The following is a 23,059-nucleotide window of genomic DNA, read 5'->3' on the forward strand; positions in this document are numbered from 1 at the left end:
TATGAAATATTAAAATAAAAAAAAAAAAACCAAATTGACGGTTAGTAATGAGAATATTGTTACTATAGTTGTCTATTTGTTCGACACATATGAATGATTAAACGATTTCAATATTAAATGAAATTTCTATAAATAATATTTATATGATGATAAAGAGCAACAATTTGAATTATGATATTTGGAAAATAAAATGGAGTTACATTGTTATAGAACGAGAAATAACTTTTACTTACAAGAAGTGGAATAATTTACAATAATTTATAAATGATAAAACATATGACACGAAGGAAAATTGAACCGTTACTGATACGCATGTTGTTAGCTTAGATGCTCCAACATCCATTTTGCCTTTTCATATTCTTATCCAAATACTTTTGGGAAATTCCAATTAGTGTCTCTTACAATATTCTCCTTCGTTGGTCATATAAAAAAGGAACTAGATTCTCTCCTGAGCTCAGGATGAAGATCCTCCTGAGCAGCTCATTCGGACCGTTCAAATTTGATTCAACGGCTGCAAACAGGGGTCTCCTTTAAAAGTTATAATAATTGCAGTCGTTAGATCAAGTTTGAACGGCCCGGATGAGCAGCTCAGGAGAGGATCTAGTTCCTATAAAAAAAAAATGAAGTTAAAGGAATGCGTCATACAAGATTTCATCCATTGTTCTAGTGAAATCGCAGAGTCTCATTGTACAACGATTCTAAAGGGACAATCTCAAACCTTCTTAACTATTTTATTTTAAAGAATTAACTTTTTGTTTTTCTTTGTAAATGGGAATGAGGAAGTCGAAGTCGAGATTCTTTTGACTTGTTTGATAATCATTTTATTTTTTGTATTTAGTTTTGTTCTTTAGATATAGGAAACGTAAATGAGAGAAAGAAGAATGAATAATATCAGACTCGTTTAGAAATGCTTTTAAAATAGATGAAGGTGTTTTTAGTGAAAATATTTTTGAAATCAATCTTTCGTTAAAATGCATGTGAATATTGAAGAAAAACACACTTAAAAGTGACTCTTGCAAGAAGCACATAACTGATGTTTTTTGTATGATGCACTTTAAGTTGAAACAAAAAAAAAAAAATTTCTAAAAACGTTTTCAATAATTTTTAATTCACTTCCACACGAGGTCATATATATATATATATTTTTTTTTTTATAGAAAAAGTGCAATTAATTTAAAGAGAAACCTCATTAACACCTAAGGTCTCGAGAGCCATATAAAAGAGCCTTTTTAGCTTTGGGAGGAACACACCCAACCCATAGATATAGATTATTACAAATATGCTCAAGGAAAGTAACGACATATGCTGTAAAATTTGCTTTCCTAAAGACGTGGTTCCACTCTACCGAACTGAGCAAGGAAGCAAGCCATTTTATGTCCTCAAAAATGGTTTTAATTCTCCACGAAGTTGTACACTTTCCATAAAAGCTATCAATAACAATCTTCGAGTCTCCTTCCACTATAAATTTCATGATATGATGTGGGTTGGCTAAACTCAAAGCATCCCGAAAAGTCAGCGTTTCCACCATAGTGATAGTGTTAGGCTACTAGATGACGAGAGCCAGCAAGAGAAAAGTGCCTTTGATGATTCCTAGTGATAAAATTCTGCAGCTGAATTGCCCTCCACTAAACTATTAAAGTTGAGTTTATAAAAACCTTCTACATGAGGTATCCATCTGACGTGTTAACAACATTTTTCGTTTGATATGTTTCTGTTTCAAGATCCTTACCAGCTGTAGCAGCCGTCATTACATAACGAGTCGGATCGGGTTTAATTTTTCTAAAAACAAAGTTGTTCCTGGCATTTGACATTTGCCAACACAAAATAAGAATTTTACTAAGATCAGAAATATCATCTTTATCTCTAGGTATTTGAAAATTAAGAAAGAGTGTCTAGACCTGCTGAGGTGCCTGCGTAGACCGCCTAGGCACTCGCCTAGCCCACCCAGACCCGCTTAGGTCGCGACTCACTTATACAGAAAATAGATAACCTTCATTTTACATTTTATTTTTTACAATAAATTGTAACATACTTGTTGCATACTTAAATGAACACACATTATATCCTTGTTCCCTATGTTTTCAATATGTTCCAATACTTCATAATATATATGTCATTCTATTTTGTAATTTATGATGAAATTATATATATTTTAAGTATAAGTAGATACTTATTTACAGAAAATATAATAGATTTACTTAAATCTGCCTAGTCTGCTTAGGTGCCCGCCTAGGCTCCCATCTAGCCGCCTAGGTGCTAGGCCCCAACCCGCCTCTCCACTAATGTCTAACGTCTTTTAGAACCTTGCCTTTATTACATAAAGGGCAAAGAGTCTAACCATTAAAGTTATGTTGACTTAATCTCTTGTTAGTAGAAAGTCCATTTCATCTAGAGTTTCAAAGTCTTAAATTCTTTTGTTTAAAATAGGACCATTTGAAATTAGTACCAGGTGGATTACCCTACAATAAAAACTTTGAAACCAACTGTACTGACTAGTTAGATGAACTAGTCAACTGATTACATGTTGTTAGATAGCCACAAGCATATAAACCAAGTAAACCGATATTGCTAAAGCAAGACAAGTGATCTCCAGTTATTGTTTTAGCCTTGGTTCTTAAGTTAAGTTTACTTAGTTAACAAAGTGTCAATACTAGCACACTCTACAAAGTTTATATCTAACAATGATTATTTGGATATAAGGGTAACTTTGCAAAGTATTGAACACAATCAAGTTTTTGGCTGGAAAAACCCACCTCTGGGTTAAAAAACTGGGGACTCTCCACTAAGTGCAATCTACTAGTGTAAACAAAGTTCATATAAAGACCACACAAGCTCAATTCCTATATCCTTATATATGGAGTAGCTTTACCTTTGTGCAACCTTACTTTACACGAGATGAACTCCTTCGGTCTTCACGAAGTGGCAGCTCCTTCTGAGATCTTCACCTTGTGGCACCGATATCAACATGATCAATGAAATGATGTGCTCATGAAATGAGGATTCAACGACTAGTCAAGTTCTCCAGTCAAATAGTTGAAGAATAACCTAACATGAATCCAAATGCTTAGTCTAAGAAAGATATGAAACCTTGAAGATTAGACCTAGAACTTAATGCAAAATCATGAATACAATGCAATCCTAATATGCAATGATTGGACATTTGTGCATGAGATGGTTTTGTGGCTAGAGTTTCAGTTTTGAAACTTAAGAGGTAGCTTTAAGCTAAATGCACCATTTTTCTTGAACTATCAATAACCTAGCCAAGAGACAAATGAAACCTTGAAAACCCTTTTAATTGAAAGATGGATGTTTCAAACAAAAGGTACAAGAAGACACGTGTCACAAGCCAAAGAAACCTTTTTCAGATCAAGGGTGAGAAATTGATGCACGGAAAAATGTGTCAGATGCCCCATGTGGGCTATCTTAATTCACGTGCCTAGACGGCTGGATAGCAGAATGAATTTATGACTAGACAACTACACTAAACAAAAGAAACTGAAAAAAAATAAGCTTGACATGCATATGCAAATGAATGAATCAAACCTTTTATGCAATGAAGATGACTGGAGCTTTGACAATTTAATTCCAGCATAAATCCCATATCAACATTGTACCCTAACTCTAAATTATGAGTATGTGTGGTAATATTTACAATTTTTAACAAGAGAAGCCAAACAATAAACCTAATACTTAACACTAGCTATTATCTTCGTCATGACAGTCCACCTTTATAGGGGCCAAAAAGATTCATGTAGGCATTTCAGCCATTCCTTTATCGTCATCGTGCGATTCATCAGTGCTAGAACTCGAACCATGGTGCTTGGTAAAAGGAAATAGAAAATGGAGAAGGTCACGTGCATTGTGCACGTGCCAGGCTGAGCTAATACGCGAGATTGAGCGAAATCTCAAACGTCACGATCTCTTAAATCACAGTCCACCGGGGCAAAAACGCAACACAGGACAAAAGTGGGAAACCCCAAGACTCCCAAACCCTCTCTTCGCGCCTTAACCTCTCTATCTCAATCAAATCCAAACCATTCCCCAAACAATTGAGCCGTTTGAGAGCAAAGGGAGGAGGAGGGGGGCGGCGATACTGATCCACCATGATGCAGCAGCATCAACCTCCGCCAGTCCCACTGCAATCGCAGACCGCCGGAACCCCAGCCGGAGTGCAGGTCCGCTGCGCTGGCTGCGGCAAGATCCTGACTTTGGACGCAGGGGTCACCGAATTCGCCTGCGACGCCTGCCAATTGCCCCAAATGTTGCCGCCCGAGCTGATGACCCGAGCCCAGGCTTATGCCCAGGCCCGCGCTCCGCCTCCGCTGCCACCCCCGCCGCCCCATGTTGCGCCTCACGGCGTTGATCCTTCGAAGATCCAGCTTCCCTGCGCTAATTGCAAGGCCATCCTTAACGTGCCTCATGGCCTCGCGAGGTTCCGGTGTCCTCAGTGCCAAGTTGACCTGGCTGTTGATGTCTCGAAGCTCCAGCAGTTCTTCCCGCCCCGTCTGCCCCTGCCTCCTCCACCCGAGGAGGTCAATGAGGTAAGTGTTTGGTTGCTGAGAATTTTCTGGAATGTGGAAGTATGAATTGCAAATGCACTATGAGTGCTAGAAGTATTTTGCTTTGTTAACATAAACCTTAATAGATATGGTTTCTTGGTAGTTAGAACAAGTAAAAGGCTTAGGACTTAGGGGTGAATACTGTGGATTATTTTTTGCGAGAGACTCGGAGTCTCCGAATAATGTATGTTAGAAAGTTTCACTTTTGTGTAGTTCCATTACTTCCTACGATGAATATTTCAGTTTCTAGCTAGTATGGACTCGTCTGGAATTGCTTTTAAAAACGCTGAAAGCGCGTTTAGTGAAAATGTTATTGGAACCAATCCTTAGTAAAAGTGCAAGTGAATCTTGGAAGAACACTTATGTGCTTTTTGGTGCTTCTTGCAAGAAGCACGTCAAGTTGTTTTGGAACCCTTTTAACATTTTCTTTAAAAACGCTTTTAGTCATTTAAAAGTTCCAAATGATCCCTATATATTGGAGGTTTCAACTAGGGGACTTTTATTTGGGGATGGTGTTCTTGTTTGTAATACTTTGATTCCGGTTTTGGTGTGACTGACTGTTTGATCACTAACAATTTTTAACCGTCCACTTATGTGTTCAAAGCCTCTGCCTTTCCTACATATTTGGTTTCCATTGGAGTTTAAAGTAATTTAACCGCATGAAAGGGAAACTTTTTGGGTGGGGTTGGGGGGGAGGGGGTGTGAAACTTCCACCAGGTCACTTAAATTAAAGAAGATTTATTTCAGTTCAGAGATACTGTGCATCATTCAAACTGGCAAAGCCTAGGGACTCAAATATAAAATCCATTTCTGTTTCCAGTAAAGTATAACTTATTTTCAGAACTGACCAAAGGTTAATTGTAATCACCAAAAGCTGCATATCTTTTGGACCGATTATGTTTTATATAGGATCACTAAAGTAGCATTATGGTGCTGCACTCCTTGGAGTCCATTTATGAAAATATCTGTCAGTGAGCAGCATCTATCTTAAGTCCGCAAAGCAAATTCATGTTTCTGGTCGTGGCTTTGTTTATTCTACGAAGTTAAAAAATGAGCACTCTTATGGAATGTTATCTTTTGAAATGATATTATCAGATACATGTAGGCTTATACTTTCCTGGCTGCATCAAACATGTCAGGTCGCCATCGAAGTAGAGCGAGAAGAGGATGAAGGTGGCATGGCAGGAGAAACATTTACAGACTATGTGAGTGTTTTTGTTTGCCATTAACAAGTACGATGTGATTTATGTTCATAATTGCTGAGGCCTCATGGTTACAAGTTCTATCTTGGAGTTTTCTTTCTTTTTGACAATGTCAGTGTCTTGACTTTTATTTAAACCACTTGAACCGGCATCTCAGATACATTTTATGTTACTTTTATGTAGCGCCCTCCAAAACTATCCATTGGCCCTTCCCATCCAGATCCTGTTGTGGAAACATCGTCCTTGGCTGCTGTGCAGCCACCTGAGCCCACTTATGATCTGAAAATCAAGGATGATTTGGAAAATTTAAAGGCTTTGTCATGTTTACAGATTGAGACATTGGTCTATGCTTGTCAGGTTGCTGTCCTATTCTCGCGATGCTTTATTACTTGTAAATTGTCTGCTCCATTGTAAAGTTGTGTTTGCTTCCTTGACAGAGACACCTGCAACATCTTCCAAGTGGTGAGAGGGCAGGATTCTTCGTTGGGGATGGAGCTGGTGTGGGGAAAGGTCGAACAATAGCAGGGTTAATATGGGAGAATTGGCACCGTGGGATGAGGAAAGCAGTGTAAGTTTTTGGTTGCAGTTTGTGGGCGGATTTTAAGAGTCGTTTGCATAAAAGGATAAAACAGTGACCCACCACCCCCCCCCGGCGGGGGATCGAAAAGGATGATATGGAAAAAATAATCTCTGTGGCCTTATTTTAAGCTCCCATCAATTGGAGTTATAGAAATGTCATCTTAATACATATTACACATGGGAAGTTAAAACACTAGCAGCAGAAGTAAATGCACAATGTCCGAAAAAGATATCATATTAGTTAGTGTCTGTTCAGTGACAAAAAAAAGAAAAAAAAGAGGTACCACATTAAAACATGGCCTGTTTGTACTAAGTTTTGCTCCTTGTGACCGGATAAAAATTTCAAACACATGGGTTTCTTTATCAAACAATCTCACGTGTTGGAGTTTCAGTATTTTTCTTTACGTTAATATTGGTAAAAAGCACTTCGTAACTGGCGTTTGTTTTGTTGGTTGGAATTGCAATACTGAATATTTTCAAGGCCAGAACTATGCTTTTCAACTCTTTGTTTAATGCTTTCTCCTCTCTGCATTGATTCTAAAACAGGTGGGTTTCTGTTGGTTCAGACTTGAAGTTTGATGCGAGAAGAGACTTAGATGATGTAGGTGCAACTTGCATTGAAGGTAAATGTGCTCGGTCTAGTTTTCTTGTGTGTGTGTGTGTGTGTGTGTGCGCGCACACTTTTTTAAACGTGCTTGGTCTAATTCTATTTGTGTATTTAGAAGTACAATTTCGTATACCGGGACAAATTGTGAAAATCATTCATGTAAAATTGCATATATAAACTTCTTCCTCATCTGTGTAGTACATGTAGTTATTGCACGGTGTGTTGCTGTGTTAATGGTTTTGTTTTGCGGTGTCATAATTTGATTCAAGCTTAATGACATTTGAAAATTATGTGAGGATGATTTAATAGTGGAAAGAAGCTTAGAACTGCTAGGGAAAAATGGTACAGATGCATTTGGCCCAAAGTTGTGGGTCAGTGGTAAGTAAGTGGTGTGAGTAATTCAATAGAATGCTACTCAAACTATGCTTTAAGTCCTGGATTTCCCTTATTCTAGAAAAGGATACTTGATTGCATTTATTCAAAATGTGAAGGATCGTTACCTTTTCTAAAACTCTGTGATTTGGCATGCGTTTGGATGTGCTTATTATATTACATTGTTTGGTAAAGGGTTGTGGCATGAGATGACAACATGTGCCAAAAATAGAACAGGAAGACAGTTCAAAACAGATTAAATTCTCAGATAGCGTAGGGCATCAGGACTCTGCTTAGGTTTAGCTGCAGGTTGCTGATTTTTTGAATTTAAAAAAAAATCTCCAATTGGAATTGAGCCTTTCTTCCATTATGGGAGACTATGATTCTGAACAATATCACAATAGATATAATCTTGTTTGCAGTACACGCCTTGAACAAGCTGCCTTATTCCAAACTTGATTCTAAGTCTGTTGGCGTCAAGGAGGGCGTTGTTTTTCTGACATACAGCAGCCTCATTGCATCCTCTGAGAAAGGTCGTTCACGTATGGGGCAGCTTGTGCAGTGGTGTGGACCGGGATTTAATGGTCTTGTCGTATTTGATGAGGTAGTATATTTTTGTTTTAAATGGTTTTCTGAAGATTTTTAACATATGGTTTAATTGATGGAATGAAATATTCCATGGTGTCAATATGTTCTGCTTTTCATGCTAAAGGTCCATGGCTTCATTGTAGTGCCACAAGGCCAAAAATCTGGTGCCTGAATCTGGAAGTCAGCCAACACGTACTGGTGAAGCAGTTCTTGAAATTCAGGTTTGTCCTATCAGATTTTTGAAAGCACATATATTGCCTTCTGTTCTTTATCTATAGCCTTCTGTTCTTTATTTATAGTTACTTTTCAAAGTTTAGATCAAGGATTTCATTTTGGGTAATTTAATAGGCATATTTAAGATATTTGAGTTTGCAGAATCTGCATCTTGTATTTTACTTTGTAAAATCTGATACAACTCCTCTTCTGACACATTATGTGCCTGACTGCAATACCTATGGTTCCTCTGTACAATAATAAATATACCTTTGCTGTAAAAGGGCCAGAATAGCATTAAGTTATTAACCCATAATGTTTTTCTTTGTATTGTCACAGGCTAAGCTTCCTGAAGCTCGTGTTATTTATTGTTCAGCAACTGGTGCATCCGAACCACGAAATTTGGGTTACATGGTACGCCTTGGTCTTTGGGGCCCTGGAACATCTTTTTCTGATTTCCGTGAATTTCTAGGTGGGTTTTTCACTGAATACCCATACATTTGTTTGTCTTATTTAAAAACTTTTACTCACTTCTTATAGAAAGGAGAACATTTTTTCTAACAGCACAGCGTGTGTAGGTGCTCTTGAGAAAGGAGGCGTTGGAGCACTCGAACTTGTTGCCATGGATATGAAAGCAAGGTAACAACGCTGAGAATAATTACTTGTAAAATATACATTAGGGGCAAAAGCGATGTAATAAGGATCTAAATTGGGGACTCAATTCTGTGACTTACATTCCAGCTCTTAAATCATATATGGATCACGTAGTGTTTATCTCAGCTGGAATGTATATGGGTCAGGATCGGGAACACACCTTTTTGACACACTTTATTAGGGCCCACTCCATAACTTTTTTCAACGATCTGAACCATCTATATGTCAATTCACCATTCATAGATCATCCTTGCAAAAAATTAGACAAGTCCAAAATCATTAAGACACTCATTTGTAGTGAAGAAAATGTACGAATGTGGTTCTACAAAGAAACACTGTTAAAATGACTGCCATTTAATCCAATGGTCATATGGTTTGAATTTGAGTGATTTTTGGTAGACATGATCTTTTTGGGGAAAGACATGAAAGATAGACGGTTAGATTGTTGAAATTCATTATGGATGGGCCCTACAAAATGCCAGTCCTCAACGCCCTTATCATAATGCCATCATTGTTATGATGTAAAAATGCGTGTTTTGATATTTCAGGGGGATGTATGTATGCCGTACTCTTAGCTACAAAGGGGCAGAGTTTGAAGTTGTTGAAGCACCGCTAGAAGCTGAAATGATGGTATACAATACATGTCTTATTTGTGGCTCCGATGTTGAGGGGGAAAATTTTCTCTCTGATTACTTGAAATTTAAATTATAAGCACAGTTTATTATTCTTTTATGTTACTTTGTTGTCTTCTTAGGACATGTACGGAAAAGCAGCAGAATTTTGGACAGAACTGCGACAGGATATACTAACTGCATCTGAATTTCTTGCTAATGAAAAGCCTGTTTCTAGTCAAGTGTGGCGATTATATTGGGCCAGCCATCAGGTATTAGTCTAGGTTCCTGGATGTTTGTTGTTTTAAAATTAGATTTTTCTAAACTTTTCACAATATGCTTTCAGTTTTTTTTAATAACTTTTTTATTATGCTTTTGTGCATATCTTGCAGCGTTTCTTTAGACACATGTGCATGTCAGCTAAGGTGCCGGCTGCAGTAAGACTAGCTAAACAAGCATTGATGGATGGCAAGTGTGTGGTTATTGGCCTTCAGAGTACTGGAGAGGCGCGAACTGAGGAAGCTGTGACCAAATATGTGAGTGAATTGGTTATTTTTGTTGTACTTGGCTTTTGATTTGTGCATTATTTAGTTTTGTGTTCGTTGCTTAAGCAGGGTCTTGAACTTGATGATTTTATTTCCGGACCTCGAGAACTTTTACTGAAATTTGTTGAGGAAAATTATCCCTTGCCTGAAAAGCCTGAACCTCTCGAAGGTATATATGCGATTTACTATTGTTTGCAATCATTTATTTTAATGTAACTACCAATTTACTTTCTAGAGTTATAATAGGAGAAGATAGTGTGAAGGAGCTGCAGCGGAAGAGGCACTCAGCAACTCCTGGTGTTTCAATGAAAGGGAGAGTGAGGAAAGTTGCAAAATGGAAACCTGCAAGTGATGATGAAAGCGATGAAGAATCTGAAAGTCAGTTCCTAGAAATTGGCTTCTCTCTAATGCTTGAATTTGGGCCAATATTAGTTGTCTTTGGTATCTTGCTGTACTTCAGAATAAGTTTGCAAGCATGTTTTGTTTGGATTCTCATTGTCACCTTGAAGGAAATACTTCTATGGTTCTTATTGGTGCATCACTTTTAGCCAGTATGCAGAGTGCACCTACTGAAGCATTCAGCTTAACTGCTCATATATTTTTATTTAGAATCTTTTCCTTTTAGGGCACATCAATTATAGCGGATTGTATTTTATGTAGTTGAAAAATGATGCAACTACTCAAGTACCTTTCCTTATTCCCAAGATTGCTTTGATTAATGCAGCTGATTCTGCTCAGGAATCTACTGAATCTGATGATGAGTTTCAAATTTGTGAAATTTGCCAATCTGAGGAGGTAATTCCATTTGGCATGTTAAGATGGTTGTTCTTGCAATATGTTACTTATCCATGAGATGCTGCAGGAAAGAAAGAAACTGCTTCATTGTTCCTGTTGTGGGCAACTGGTCCATGCTGCATGTCTTATCCCACCTGTGACAGATGAAGTGTCAGTAGACTGGTCATGCCATTCATGCAAGGAAAAAACAGATGAATTTTTGAAAAGAAGACAAGAGTATATAGCTGTTCTTACGAAGAGGTTAGTTTAATTTGATTCTTTTTCCCCACAAAGTTTCATATGTAATAACTTAATTTTTCATGACATGTTGATGTCTTATTTATAACTTTATAACCACATCAATGACATTTTCATAACCTTTCAGGTATGAAGAAGCTTTGGCTCGTAAGTTAAACATATTGGAGATCGTTCGTTCTTTGGATCTTCCAAACAATCCTTTGGATGATATCATTGATCAGGTAGTGGTGATGTTCTTTCTCTCCCTCTGTCTCATGTAATTTTGAAAATACTAAATCACATGTTCATTGTTAAATTGCATCCACCTTCGTAGAGCCTCCATGCTTGTTCTCTTTTTCCCTAAAATCTAACTGGAACAGCCTTGCCTATAATTTGTTAGATATTGTAGGCTGTTATGCCATGTTGTAGTCTAATTCTATCTTCATTTTGTAGAAGTGTTAGATTCTGAAATCCTTAAGAGTTAGGTCCAAAGTCCAAACTAAACAAGTCTTTTCCATAAGTTTGACCACACTTATGGAAGGGAAGGTTTTGGTCATAAATTTATGTAGAGTAAAACAGCCATCTTTTATTGTATATCTATGGTGTATGTCTGTGGCATAATGTTGCCTAGACATTGATATCATAAAGGATATCAAAGAAATGAGCTATCTTTTCCAGTACAGATTTCTTACCACTGCAAAGAGAGAAGGGGATGATTCTGTCAACTGAGGCATGAAGAGTATCTTATTCTTCAGACTTCATAACAGTGACATAAGTTATGTAGGCATAATGGAGAGGGTACTCAGAATTAAATCCAGTTCTCTACTTGTGATAGGTTTATTTTTTCTAACCTCCGAGTCTTTTTAAGGCTCAAAAATTGGATCCTGCTTTTTAAGAAATCCTCAATGGTTGACCACGTTAGGAAATAGATAGGTGAAACAATATCCTTGAGCTCATTCAAAGTCCTACTGGATTAAGCATACTCTTCATAAGCATCATAATGAAAAAATAATAAATGTATCCGTTCTAATCTCAAGGGCTTGTATGTTTCCTTTACTAATGGTGCTTATAGGTCATTAAACTTGCTCCATAATAGAGAACCCCTGATTGGATTTACCTGTTTGGTCTTGTTCACACTGATTTGTACCATTCTTTTTGTAAGTACTGGTCCTGTTATTCAAACTGGGTTGCTTGTGTCACACTGATTCAAAGGAAATGCTAATTTCCATTCTGCATATTTAATTGTTTATAACAATACTATGTAGGTATCTTACACTTGATATGATAACATTCCGGCCAGCATGAGCAGGCATGACAATGTATATGCATGTAACTCTTAATTCAAAGACTTAAAATAGGTGGTTAAAGGGTCCTACCATAAAAAAAAGATGGTAGGCAAAAGAGGCCATTGATCGAAGGTAGCTTGTTTATTTCCATTTTCAGTCTATACTTGACAATCAGTCTTGTTCCGTTTACAAAGCTCTAACATGATCCCATCTGAGAGTCACTTTGCCAAGACTGTCTGCTTCATTCCAGATTCTAAACTAATGTTCATACTCTACAACACTCTACAGACTACCTCAACTTTATCTGTTTATTGAGCAGAATTTTTTTTCTTATTTCTTTTGGGGTGGGTGTCAGCTTGGAGGCCCTGATAAAGTAGCAGAAATGACTGGAAGGCGAGGTATGCTTGTGAGGGCATCTGGTGGAAAAGGCGTTACCTATCAGGCACGGAACACGTGAGTTATGGTATTTTTTTCACTCTTACTTATTTTAAGTCATTTTTAAATTGGCTAAACTGTATTTTGGTTTAGGAAGGAAATTTCCATGGAGATGGTAAACATGCATGAGAAGCAGCTTTTCATGGACGGCAAGAAGTTGGTTGCCATCATTTCTGAAGCTGGATCTGCTGGCGTGTCTTTGCAGGCAGATAGAAGAGCTACAAATCAGGTATGCCTATATTTTCTAGAACTTATCTTCTCAACAGTTGCTGGCTTACAGCAGAGTGAAACTGGATAGTATCTTTTCATCACCTCTCCCTCATCTAATTACAAGCATTCTAAAATTTAACAACAGAGACGAAGGGTACATCTTACTCTGGAACTTCCTTGGAGTGCTGATCGAGCGATTCAACAGTTTGGAAGAACTCACCGGTCAAATCAAGCCTCTGCTCCTGAATACAGGTAGATAGGCACTACATGTAAAAATTGTTTCTTTTATTTCGCTCACCAGTGTTATGCTGGTTGCTAAATTAGTGTTGACTAGTTTTCTCTTGACCTTTAATTTGGAAATGACTTCTAGAAAAGTTGTGACCTAGCTACCTTTTACTGTTAGAAGCAAGGGATTGTCCACTGTGCCAGTACATGTTGATGTATCAGAGTGACTAGTTGAAGGAATCAGATCCTGATATCCTTTATTAGTTTTTTAGTGAAACCAAATATCCTTAATTAATGGATCTCCTATCTGATATATGATAGGTTTTGGTTGAATCTTTGGTCAATCCAACTAAAGGGCCGGCTTTACAACCAAATGAGTTTTGTCTCATACTCAATAAAATTGAGATTACATAAGAAAATTTACTATTTATTTGTTTGTCGTTTTCTGATCAGTGTGATTACTAATTAGTTATTAAATGCACGCTATTACAGATATGAGAATCATGCATGGTTAGTTTTTTTTTCCAGTTGATGAACTGGTTTCATCCTTTATTTCTTTTGCAGGCTTATCTTTACTAACCTTGGTGGAGAGCGTCGATTTGCATCCATCGTAGCAAAGAGATTAGAATCTCTTGGAGCACTAACACAGGGTGACCGCAGGTTACTTGAATTTCATCTATGTAGTTTTGGTAGTTATTGTTGTGGTATAAGAACGTGTATTGTAATTTTATTCTCCATTCCGTGAGTGATTTGCTTGTCTCATTATTTGGTTTGATGTAATGCAGGGCAGGGCTATCATTGAGTGCCTATAACTACGATAGTGCTTATGGAAAGAAGGCCTTGATGTTGATGTATAGAGGAATCATGGAGCAGGTTTGTATGAACTTCTTCTGAAAAATAATCTCTCCATAATGTATGAATACAAGTAAAAATTAAATTGTGATGAAAAATAACTAGAAGTCAATTTTCAGGATTCTCTGCCTGTTGTGCCGCTAGGATGTTCATCAGAAAAACCGGAAACAATCCAAGATTTTGTTGAGAAGGCTAAAGCTGCTCTTGTTCTTGTAGGAATAGTTAGGGATGGTAATAGTTTTGAACTATTGTGCCATACTATGCTGGATAGAATATTTAATGGCTCCATTTTATTCCCTACATGTTCTAAATTATGTAGTGTTAGTACGGTTAATTGATTTAAAATTTTTATTTTCCGTAATAGAATGTCACAGAGAATTTGCTTTTAACTATATTTTATTTTCTTGGTGGTGACTTATTCTTCTTATATATAATGTAGCTCATGGGAAAGATCATGGCAGGCTCGTTGGCCGTATAATTGAATCAGATATGCATGATGTTGGACGTTTCCTCAATCGGATTTTAGGAGTACCGCCTGATATACAGAATAGGTCTGTGATTGACATGTCAATTAAAATATAGTTTACTTATAGTAGTTAAAGTTGGGTTTCATAAGCTGATATCATTATAATACACAGGCTGTTTGAGTGTTTTGTTAGCATTTTGGATCATATTGTCCATAATGCACGCATTGAAGGGAATCTGGACTCTGGGATTGTTGATATGAAAGCTAATGTTATAGAGCTACAAGGAACTCCAAAGGTCAAGCATTGCTTAATTGTCGCTTGTTTGATTTACATTTTATATTTATATTGACTTCCAATTTGTTGCAGACTGTTTATGTAGATCAAATGTCTGGAGCTTCGACAGTGCTTTTTACATTTACCCTGGATCGTGGGGTCACGTGGGAGGTACTTTTGTTTTCAAGTGACTAGTTGAGTGTTGGCTTATTACTATGTCTATGCCAATTCACATACTAAACTATGTTTATCTTTCGTAGTCTGCGAGTGCCATGCTTGAGGAGAAACAAAAGGATGGACTTGGTTCTGCCAATGATGGGTTCTATGAATCTAGGAGGGAATGGTTGGGAAGACGTCATGTCATATTAGCCTTTGAGAGGTACTGCATCTGAAGTTTGTTATACATATTTTTTTGGTTTGAAACATGTATTGTTCTGCCGATTTTTGCTCAAGTGAAGTTGTATATGTTCTATTAGAATGAGGATCCTCTCCAGATCCTCAAATCGTGTTCGTTCATCGTACATCATGCAGTCAGAAATTATTTTAAATATTTTTTATTTAAAATTAAACATAAACAGTACTTGACGAAAACTGGCTGCACGATGTACGATAAATGGACACGATTTGAGGATCCGGAGAGGATCCTCGTTCGTTCTGTTATTAATTTATTATTAATATTATTTTTCTTCTGAGTTTTTCTTCAGCATTATTATATGTACTTTCCCTTCATAGTTCTTGTGCTTCAATTCGTGTATCTTTCTACTTCATTTTCTGGTTTCATTGTTTTACCCTAAATATGTTTCAGTTCTACTTCCGGATTGTACAAGATAGTCCGTCCTGCGGTGGGAGAGTCAGTAAGGTACCAAATTTATGCTTTATGTGCTTCATTCATCTTTGTTCTAAAATAAATATATTTCACTTTCACCTACTGCTTTTCCCCTATCCAGAGAAATGCCTCTGTCGGAGCTAAAAAGCAAATACAGAAAAACATCAACATTAGAGAAGGCTCGTCATGGCTGGGAAGATGAATATGAAGTTTCGTCCAAACAGGTAGATATTGATAAACTTTCAAAATTGCTGCATTATTTTTGGTGCAAATAGTTACTTTACTGTTATTAAATGACTTTGTTGATATTATGTATAATGTGATGCTGAAAATCTGTATTTCTTATGTATTCAAATCGACTATTTATTCAATCAAAATGGAAAAAAAGGCACTCATTTATCAAATCATCGTGTATCATATGTTTACCTTCATGGCCATTTTGACCTTTGATTAACCATGCACCGCATGTCTGGCTCATTCTTTCTTTCTTGAAGACTTGGATATTGTTTCCGTGTCAAACAGCAACTCAACCGACTAGTTGAAAATTCCTTAGGTGTTTATACATCTCATTTGCTGATTGTGATAATCTTGTGACTTCACCATTACTTGCAGTGCATGCATGGACGCAATTGTAAGCTTGGCAACTTCTGTACTGTTGGCAGAAGACTGCAGGAAGTAAATGTATTAGGTGGCCTAATTCTTCCCGTCTGGGGCACTATTGAGAAGGCTCTTTCGAAGCAGGTAACTTGTTTTCATCTGCTAGTTAATGTGCCCCGGTGATCTCAGCGACGTAAATTTAACAAATTACAGACTGCCTTTTCTTCATTGTGATTTGTGGACAACCTTGAAATGCTCTTTTACCAAGTGCCAGTGTTTGCACTTAATTGTTCCTGAATAATTTATATTTAGTAAAAGTGCAAATATGCATCTCTAACTACTGATAACTCGTGTGACAATTTCTCCAGCAACGGCAAAGCCACAAGCGACTACGTGTTGTGCGTATAGAAACCACGACAGATAACCGCAGAATCGTTGGTCTCTCTGTCCCAAATGCAGCAGTGGAATCCGTACTTCAAGGTCTCTCCATTTCTCTTGTTAATTTTCATTTTTCCTCTGCTTAGCGCCCTTGGCCGGTAAAAAATGTCAAAGCCACTCCAATTCAAACTCTTTTAACGATAAGCATTTACCTTCTTGAGGTGCCTAGCTAACTTAGCCTAGTTCTTATGCAAGTGAAACTCATAAATGGCTAAGGATATGAAGTTCATGAACTCGTTCGTTCCCTTTAGAAGTTTACTTGACCGAGGATGCTCTGATTATGTTTCAGATTTTGCATGGGTTCAAGAAATTGACGACTGAGATGACGCAGTAGTCTGGTTGTAAATTTTGCCAAGTTGCTATGCTACTCTACGCCGTGATAATCTTGGAAGCACATGAATAGTTCCAGAACGAAGGCAGAAGCCAAATACCCAAGAAATAGAAAAAGCGAAGATGATTTTTCTGCACATCGTAATGACCCGTGCAGTCATTGATTTTGATTTTATTTGTTTCTCGACCTCCATTGCTAATCTGTTTTTTTTTTTTTTTTTTTTGCCCTATTTATTTTGTATATCACCGACGACGTTTTACGGCATTGGAGGTTAGATTTAGTCGGCTCTCTTGGTCATTAGTTTTGCCGCAATCAATTTGTATAACTATCATACAGTTAATTCAAATGGTAGAGGAAATAGAAAATTCCCCTTTTTGTTCAACATCATACATTTTGTGAATGAAATTGTACCCAAAAAAAAAAAAAATCCTTTACGTTCAAAGACATTAAGATATTTATTAGATGAAAACGAACAAAACAAAATCATTAAAATTCAAATGGACAAAATAAAAAATCCGATAAAACCAGCGAAAATATTAAAGCCGTAACGTCTCAGTCTAACAATGCAATGCATTATTCAACTAAGATGTCATATAGCGGTGAATCAATTTTATGCAAGTCTTTTCCGAAAGAAGAGCATAAAGTGCCTCACTGAAATTATTTATCACAGTACATATAAATATTTATAAACTCTCGGATCAGCACACGAAGGGAGCAGCGACGTGATGGTCATGGCAATAGAGGCCAGGTCGCTGAGTGAAACCCTGTCTCTTAAGAGCCTGCCTCGCCTTGAGAACAAGCTCTTGGTTCGAAACGGCTCCGTCTTGCTCTGAGAGTATCTTCTGAATTGCATTACTAAGAGCGCCATAGCTTTCAGCTGCATTTCCGGGAGGAGTGGCATCCGCGGACGTTTGGTCTGTCTGGCAACCGCTAATGAGAATCCCGCCATCAGGAATGGCGCGATGATTTGCTCCGGCATAAACCTCTTGCTTGCTGCCTACTTCTGTCTCTAGAGCAGGCTTTGCGTACTCGTCGTTTTCTTGAAGCTTTAGTTCAAGAAACCCTTGAGCCAAGCTTCCAATCTTCCCCAATAACCCGCTGCCTCCGCCCTCGTGGTTTTGGAGTTTGCTCATGATCACCTTCATGAACTTCTTCACCTTAGGGCTGGCATCCTCTCCGAAAACATCGAAAAGTGTTGGCCTCAGCTTCCCAACGTCAATGTCATCCTTGCCTGTTTTCTGCTTGAGTATCTCTATGAGAGTTGAGAGTGGTAGAGACCGGCCTTTGACACGGACCCTGACCCCGTCTTCAGTTTCGATCTCTCTGTCTTCCGCCTTCTCTTCTTCATCATTATGTCGACCGTGGCGCAATGCAGATGGGATGTGAATCCCACGAGATTGCAGTGCATCTTCTGCCCTGTCCTTCAGAAAATTCTTGAATCCGCCACCACCGGAGCTGGACTCGCGCCCTCGCCCCTTGGTGCTCTCTCCTATCTGCTCTTTCGCTTCATCAATGAGGCCCCCGCTGTGGCACGAATCTGATACAATTGTCAACCGGCAACCTGCTGGCAGCTGGTCTACAAACTCCCTGAAGTCATCATCTGTTACAAGTACCATCTAAAACAATTGTTATACCGGCCCCATACCAAACAAAGCAATCAGATTCATGTTCATATATGACCAAATTCAGATTAAAACCTTTTTTTTTTTGGTAACAAAAAGTTTAGGAAGAGATTGGCTACTCTCGCCACCAATACCAGGGCATACCCACAATCTCAAGTCAAAGGGATTTACGTGTGACACTTAACTGGCAGTTGTCACGGGTATACATTTACAAAGGAATTTACAAATTGTGCACCAACGAGAACTGCTGGCAGCGTGAATCAAACTTAGATTGGGGGTTAACCTCAAGCACGCCCGTACCAACTGAACCAACCTTCGTTGGCATTATGCTTATATTTTTTTATAAGCATTCTGAGTTTGAATTAGAAAGAACAGTAGATAGAAATGACTTAATCTTATACTTTAACACAATGTAAAAGCAGAAAAGCAGACTTTACGCAAAAAAAAAAAGAGAGGGCAGAAAAGCAGATCAAGAACCCAAACACATTATATTAAGAATCACAACCAAACGGATTTAGCTCATCCAAAAATTTTGGATCATCAAGCAGATCTTAATTTTTCTGAAATATGATCAAATTCTATCCATAATCCACCAGTTTTGTTCACCAGAGACTGAAAAAAAAAACAGAAAATTGGCTGAAACGATCAATTTACAGATCACGATTGCTGAAATGATCAGTTTTTAGTGTTTGATGGATATGACGTCAATATTTGATAGACATGTCATCAATGTTTGATTGATACGTTGGTTAATATTTGACCGATTTGTTCATCCACGTTTGATCGATATGTCGCCCATCTTGATTTTGATAAGTTCATCCATTGGAATTATAAAAAAACAGATACAAATCAAAACAATAATCGGTTTAAGTAAAACTCAAAAATCAAAACTGAGACGGAAAAGAATTTAGAAAAGAAATGAACGAGTCAAACCAGTGATGAGGTTCATGTCAGTGGGGACGATGCACTCGTCATATCCCGTATCATCATCATCCCCCGTCTCGGCGGGAAGGCGGGTCCCGTGGCCACTGTAGTGAACAAACAGGACGTCGCCGGGATCGGCGGATCGGATGAGGTTGGTGATGGCCTGGCGGATGTTTTTTCCGGTGGGCTGAGTGTAGGAGTCGTCGGTGTCGATCAGAACTTGGATGTCGTCCTCGGAGAAGCCGTAGCGGTCGACGAGGCATCTGTGCATTCGCCTGACGTCGTTTATGCAGCCTTTGAGCTCCGCCTTCGTTCCTTGGTAGTTGCATCCTATCAGCACTGCCTTCTTCACCATTTCTGAAGATTTCCGATCACTCTCACTCTGTTTTTTTTTTTTTTTTTTTTTTTTTGTGTGTGAGAAGGAGAATTGCAATGTGATGATCCTCTGTTTATTATTACCTTAAAATTAGAGTTTTATTTATTTATTTATTTCGGAATTACAATAATATTTTAATATACCAATCCTTTTGTTTGATTAATATACAAGTTGAATTAGTTTTTTAAATGGGTTTTGGCTTGGGTTGGTGCCGGCAAAGAAGAACAGGATAAGGACTTGGATGCACGTCCTGGCTTTTAATTGCATACCAAATTGCTGCATGATATATTTTGCCATATTAGCAAATATATTGTGCCAATGACTATCTATCTTTTAATATTGGCACAAGTTAAATTTAGAGTTATCTTGAAAATATTTGTAGTATTTTCTCAACTTCCCCACAAAACATTATCAAATTTATAGTATCATTTGTTGAGGGGTATCAATTTTACATTGAAAAAAATGACGTTGTATGTGCTTATAAGTAATTAGGTTATTCTCCATGTTGTTAATTGGTTTTATGGTAGAACCTCAACTTTCTTCATAGCATCATAGTAGGTTGTCCTATGTGTAAAGTCCAACGGCCACATTTGCTCCACTTCACCGGATTTGTATTGTCCACTTGCTGGACTTGAAAATTAGCCGCACATAAGGGAGCGTGTTGAGAACTTGAGAATATCAATCTCATATCGCAAAAAAAAAGGAACTTTGCATGTACGTATAAGTAATTAGACTACTTCCTCGTACAACAACATAACCATCCTATGTTATGGTATTTTTTTACTTCAAGTATCTTTTTGCTAAGTGGTTTAAAACATTATCATACACTTGATGTCGTGTGTTCGTGCACTCGCTCCATCATCAATATCTGAGGGGAAAACCAGAAATTTTTCATAAATTGGCTAATATTTTGTTATGCGGAAGATAAAAGTTAACCCAAATGCTATTTGGACTTAAAACAAGCAATAGCTGCGTGATTAGAAAAAAAAGACATGTAGTTTAATAGTAACCATAACACCCTGAATTGGGTATTGCCCTAAGCTCCATATCAATAATCTTGAAAAATGATAAGATGTAATGTCGCGCAGAGAGAATTTACGTTACAAAAACAAGGGGCGTCCTGCCCATTATGACTGGGTAAGAAACAAAAAACCAAACGCACAACACAAAGACTAGAAAAAATAGGGGGAAAAAACATAATCATGTCCTCGACATCATTTTTTAGCATTGACAAAATTGCAGTTCACTCGGATTTCACCTTCATTAGGTCTTGTGAGAACTTGCACATTTCCAAGCTTCACCATTGACACAGAAAACTGGCTTTCGAAAAGTGACGGCTGAGACGCCAATGCAGCAACAAAAGGACCGGTTCTCTTGTCCGACTTGAGCAGCTGATCAGTAGACAACAATCCCAACTTCTTGTTGAGATTCGAGAAGTACATTGGATCGAATGTCTTTGGAGTTATGGCGTCGAGATAAACCAAGTCCAAGTCATTTTTGCATTTCTTCTTCAAGAAGTTATTCAAGTACATAGAGTTAAGTGAAGGGTCAGGCTTTCTCGTTCCATTGAAATTTGAGAGCCTGTGCTTGAAGGCGTAGCAAGAACTTCTGCCCATGGTGTGTGCCCCGGAGAGTGTGACCAAATCAAGCATGTTCAAGCCGCGTGATTGGAAAAAATTGATCAATTGAGTGATGTTCTCCTGTCCCTGAGGAACAATGTCAGCTTCCTTGAGGATTGAAATTTTACCATCTTTGCGTCCGAAGGGGACTTCCCAAAATGGACCACCAGCTATGATTGTGGCATCTCTGGTTGCGGCAGTGAGAATGTCAGCACATGAGACGGTTTTAGGACACTGCCTCTCAAGCTCCGCTTTGATGTCATCAATTACTTCAAAACCTCTTAGTGTCCTGCTGGCAAAAGCCCTCCTCTCGCTAGCTTGATGGTTAAGGAGAATTGATGCATCGCATCCCTGCAGTGCAATGTTCATTACAATCATATAATACATGTCATTTACAATATTCTCTAAGCCTTTCTTCTATACATTAACTGTTAGAATTTCGTCTAGATCTTGTACTTTTGTATATGGTAAGTGACATTTTACCTTGTATGAAAATTTAACAGTTAATAGGATCGGTTAAGGGTTCAATTCCTTCTAATGCAAGTAACAAAAAAGAAAAGTAAAGTCAATGCGAACGAATGCTTACTCTCACAATACAGTCATGGAAGTGTAAGCGAATGATGCTAGCAGCCAAAGTGAAATCCTTCTGAATCCAATCTCTGACTTTTTGTTGAATGATTCCCTCAGCTTGTGGACATGTTTTAACATAGTGATCGAATGACAGAAGATCCTCAGCGCGAACATATTTGGCCCGAGGCTTTTTTACGTTAAGAGCTGCCGTTATAGGTAACTTAGTCGATGATACAACATTGATCATGAACAGCTCCAACAGAACAAGAACAACAGACAATCTAGAACTGCACAACTTCATGTTTATGAAAACTTATTTTTGGTATTTGGTATTATTGTGTGTGCTTAACATTAACCTAAATCAGCCTTGACTTTATATACAACTCTAAAAACTGAGTTGACATGTTCGTGGGGTTTTGTAAATACGTGAGAAGCACTATTGCGTCTTAACGCACACAAAATAGTAACATGCAAACATGTAGCTTTTGGAAGTCTAATTTTTTAAAATTTTGTGTACAGATTGATACTGTTTATAATTCGGGTCATCAGCTGAGACCAACCCACCCCACTAGGGGAAGGTCCCAGCGGAGAAAAACCCACCCCAGCAGGGATACCGAGAGCTCCATCACAAACTACACCTGGATCCCAAATTAATTAATATATATTAGCTCTTTAAGATTCCCACGTCTTTAACATTTGTATTTATTTAATTATTATTTTTTTGGTTAACTTGTATATATTTATTCGGACTTTGACAAACCATCCAATATTCAAAGTTTCTCAACCTCTAAAACGAGAGATTTTTCAATGTAACCGGAACACATGATGGTACACTACGTGTCACTATATAAATAACAAAATATGTGTGTTAAAAACTTAAAAAATATAATTTTTCATTATTTATATAAAAACACGTGATGTACCACCTGTGTTCCTGTCATAATGAAAAATTTCTCCTCTAAAACAATTGGAGAATTGAGTAATCAAGTGTGTTGAAGTAATCAAGCATTTTAATATTAGTCCAAAACGCATAAATCCCTTTTATCCGGTTAAACATTCTAGCAAGT

General features: G+C 37.7%; 3 protein-coding genes across 4 annotated transcripts; 1 reads left to right on the forward strand and 2 right to left on the reverse strand.

Annotated features, from left to right (window-relative positions):
* The first annotated feature begins 3,916 nt into the window (after positions 1–3,916).
* LOC137727803 (protein FORGETTER 1) lies at positions 3,917–17,263 on the forward strand. 2 transcript variants are annotated; one of them, XM_068466627.2, is made up of 32 exons: positions 3,917–4,541; positions 5,699–5,764; positions 5,945–6,118; positions 6,199–6,329; positions 6,887–6,963; positions 7,742–7,923; positions 8,051–8,128; positions 8,460–8,592; positions 8,699–8,759; positions 9,323–9,404; positions 9,529–9,657; positions 9,778–9,921; positions 10,000–10,099; positions 10,183–10,308; positions 10,655–10,725; positions 10,793–10,965; positions 11,090–11,183; positions 12,583–12,680; positions 12,756–12,891; positions 13,018–13,124; positions 13,662–13,757; positions 13,883–13,970; positions 14,069–14,180; positions 14,389–14,500; positions 14,588–14,711; positions 14,783–14,860; positions 14,950–15,068; positions 15,495–15,548; positions 15,637–15,739; positions 16,128–16,256; positions 16,481–16,592; positions 16,840–17,263. In XM_068466627.2, the coding sequence occupies exons 1-32, from the start codon at positions 4,104–4,106 to the stop codon at positions 16,869–16,871; spliced, it is 3,759 nt and encodes a 1,252-aa protein (XP_068322728.2). In that variant the 5' UTR covers positions 3,917–4,103; the 3' UTR covers positions 16,872–17,263. The 2 variants fall into 2 exon arrangements, with proteins under 2 accessions (XP_068322728.2, XP_068322727.2); XM_068466626.2 differs by having other exon boundaries at positions 3,953–4,541; positions 10,177–10,308.
* Positions 17,264–17,379: 116 nt separating this feature from the next.
* On the reverse strand, positions 17,380–20,103 carry LOC137727804 (metacaspase-4-like). The gene is made up of 2 exons (XM_068466629.2): positions 19,437–20,103; positions 17,380–18,481 (listed from the first exon to the last, which is right to left on the reverse strand). The coding sequence occupies exons 1-2, from the start codon at positions 19,780–19,782 to the stop codon at positions 17,580–17,582; spliced, it is 1,248 nt and encodes a 415-aa protein (XP_068322730.2). The 5' UTR covers positions 19,783–20,103; the 3' UTR covers positions 17,380–17,579.
* A 698-nt stretch (positions 20,104–20,801) lies between these two features.
* Positions 20,802–22,315, reverse strand: LOC137730108 (peroxidase 7-like). Its single transcript, XM_068469173.2, has 2 exons — positions 22,009–22,315; positions 20,802–21,773 (listed from the first exon to the last, which is right to left on the reverse strand). Exons 1-2 carry the CDS (start codon positions 22,291–22,293, stop codon positions 21,018–21,020), a joined length of 1,041 nt encoding a protein of 346 aa, XP_068325274.2. The 5' UTR covers positions 22,294–22,315; the 3' UTR covers positions 20,802–21,017.
* Between the last annotated feature and the right edge of the window lie 744 nt (positions 22,316–23,059).

Source organism: Pyrus communis, chromosome 10 (genome assembly GCF_041283825.1).
Source record: "Pyrus communis isolate YQ-2024b chromosome 10, ASM4128382v1, whole genome shotgun sequence".
NCBI lineage: Eukaryota > Viridiplantae > Streptophyta > Magnoliopsida > Rosales > Rosaceae > Pyrus > Pyrus communis.

Excerpts from the sequence above, each read along its gene's own strand:
- LOC137730108 (XM_068469173.2), bottom strand. The coding sequence starts at position 22,293 with ATGAAGTTGTGCAGTTCTAGATTGTCTGTTGTTCTTGTTCTGTTGGAG. Across the intron at positions 21,774-22,008 it reads TCCATGACTGTATTGTGAGA|GGATGCGATGCATCAATTCT; the intron begins GTAAGCATTCGT and ends ATTGCACTGCAG.
- LOC137727804 (XM_068466629.2), bottom strand. The coding sequence starts at position 19,782 with ATGGTGAAGAAGGCAGTGCTGATAGGATGCAACTACCAAGGAACGAAG. Across the intron at positions 18,482-19,436 it reads TGACATGAACCTCATCACTG|ATGATGACTTCAGGGAGTTT; the intron begins GTTTGACTCGTT and ends TACTTGTAACAG.
- LOC137727803 (XM_068466626.2), top strand. The coding sequence starts at position 4,104 with ATGATGCAGCAGCATCAACCTCCGCCAGTCCCACTGCAATCGCAGACC. Across the intron at positions 7,924-8,050 it reads GTCTTGTCGTATTTGATGAG|TGCCACAAGGCCAAAAATCT; the intron begins GTAGTATATTTT and ends GCTTCATTGTAG. Across the intron at positions 10,966-11,089 it reads ATAGCTGTTCTTACGAAGAG|GTATGAAGAAGCTTTGGCTC; the intron begins GTTAGTTTAATT and ends ATAACCTTTCAG.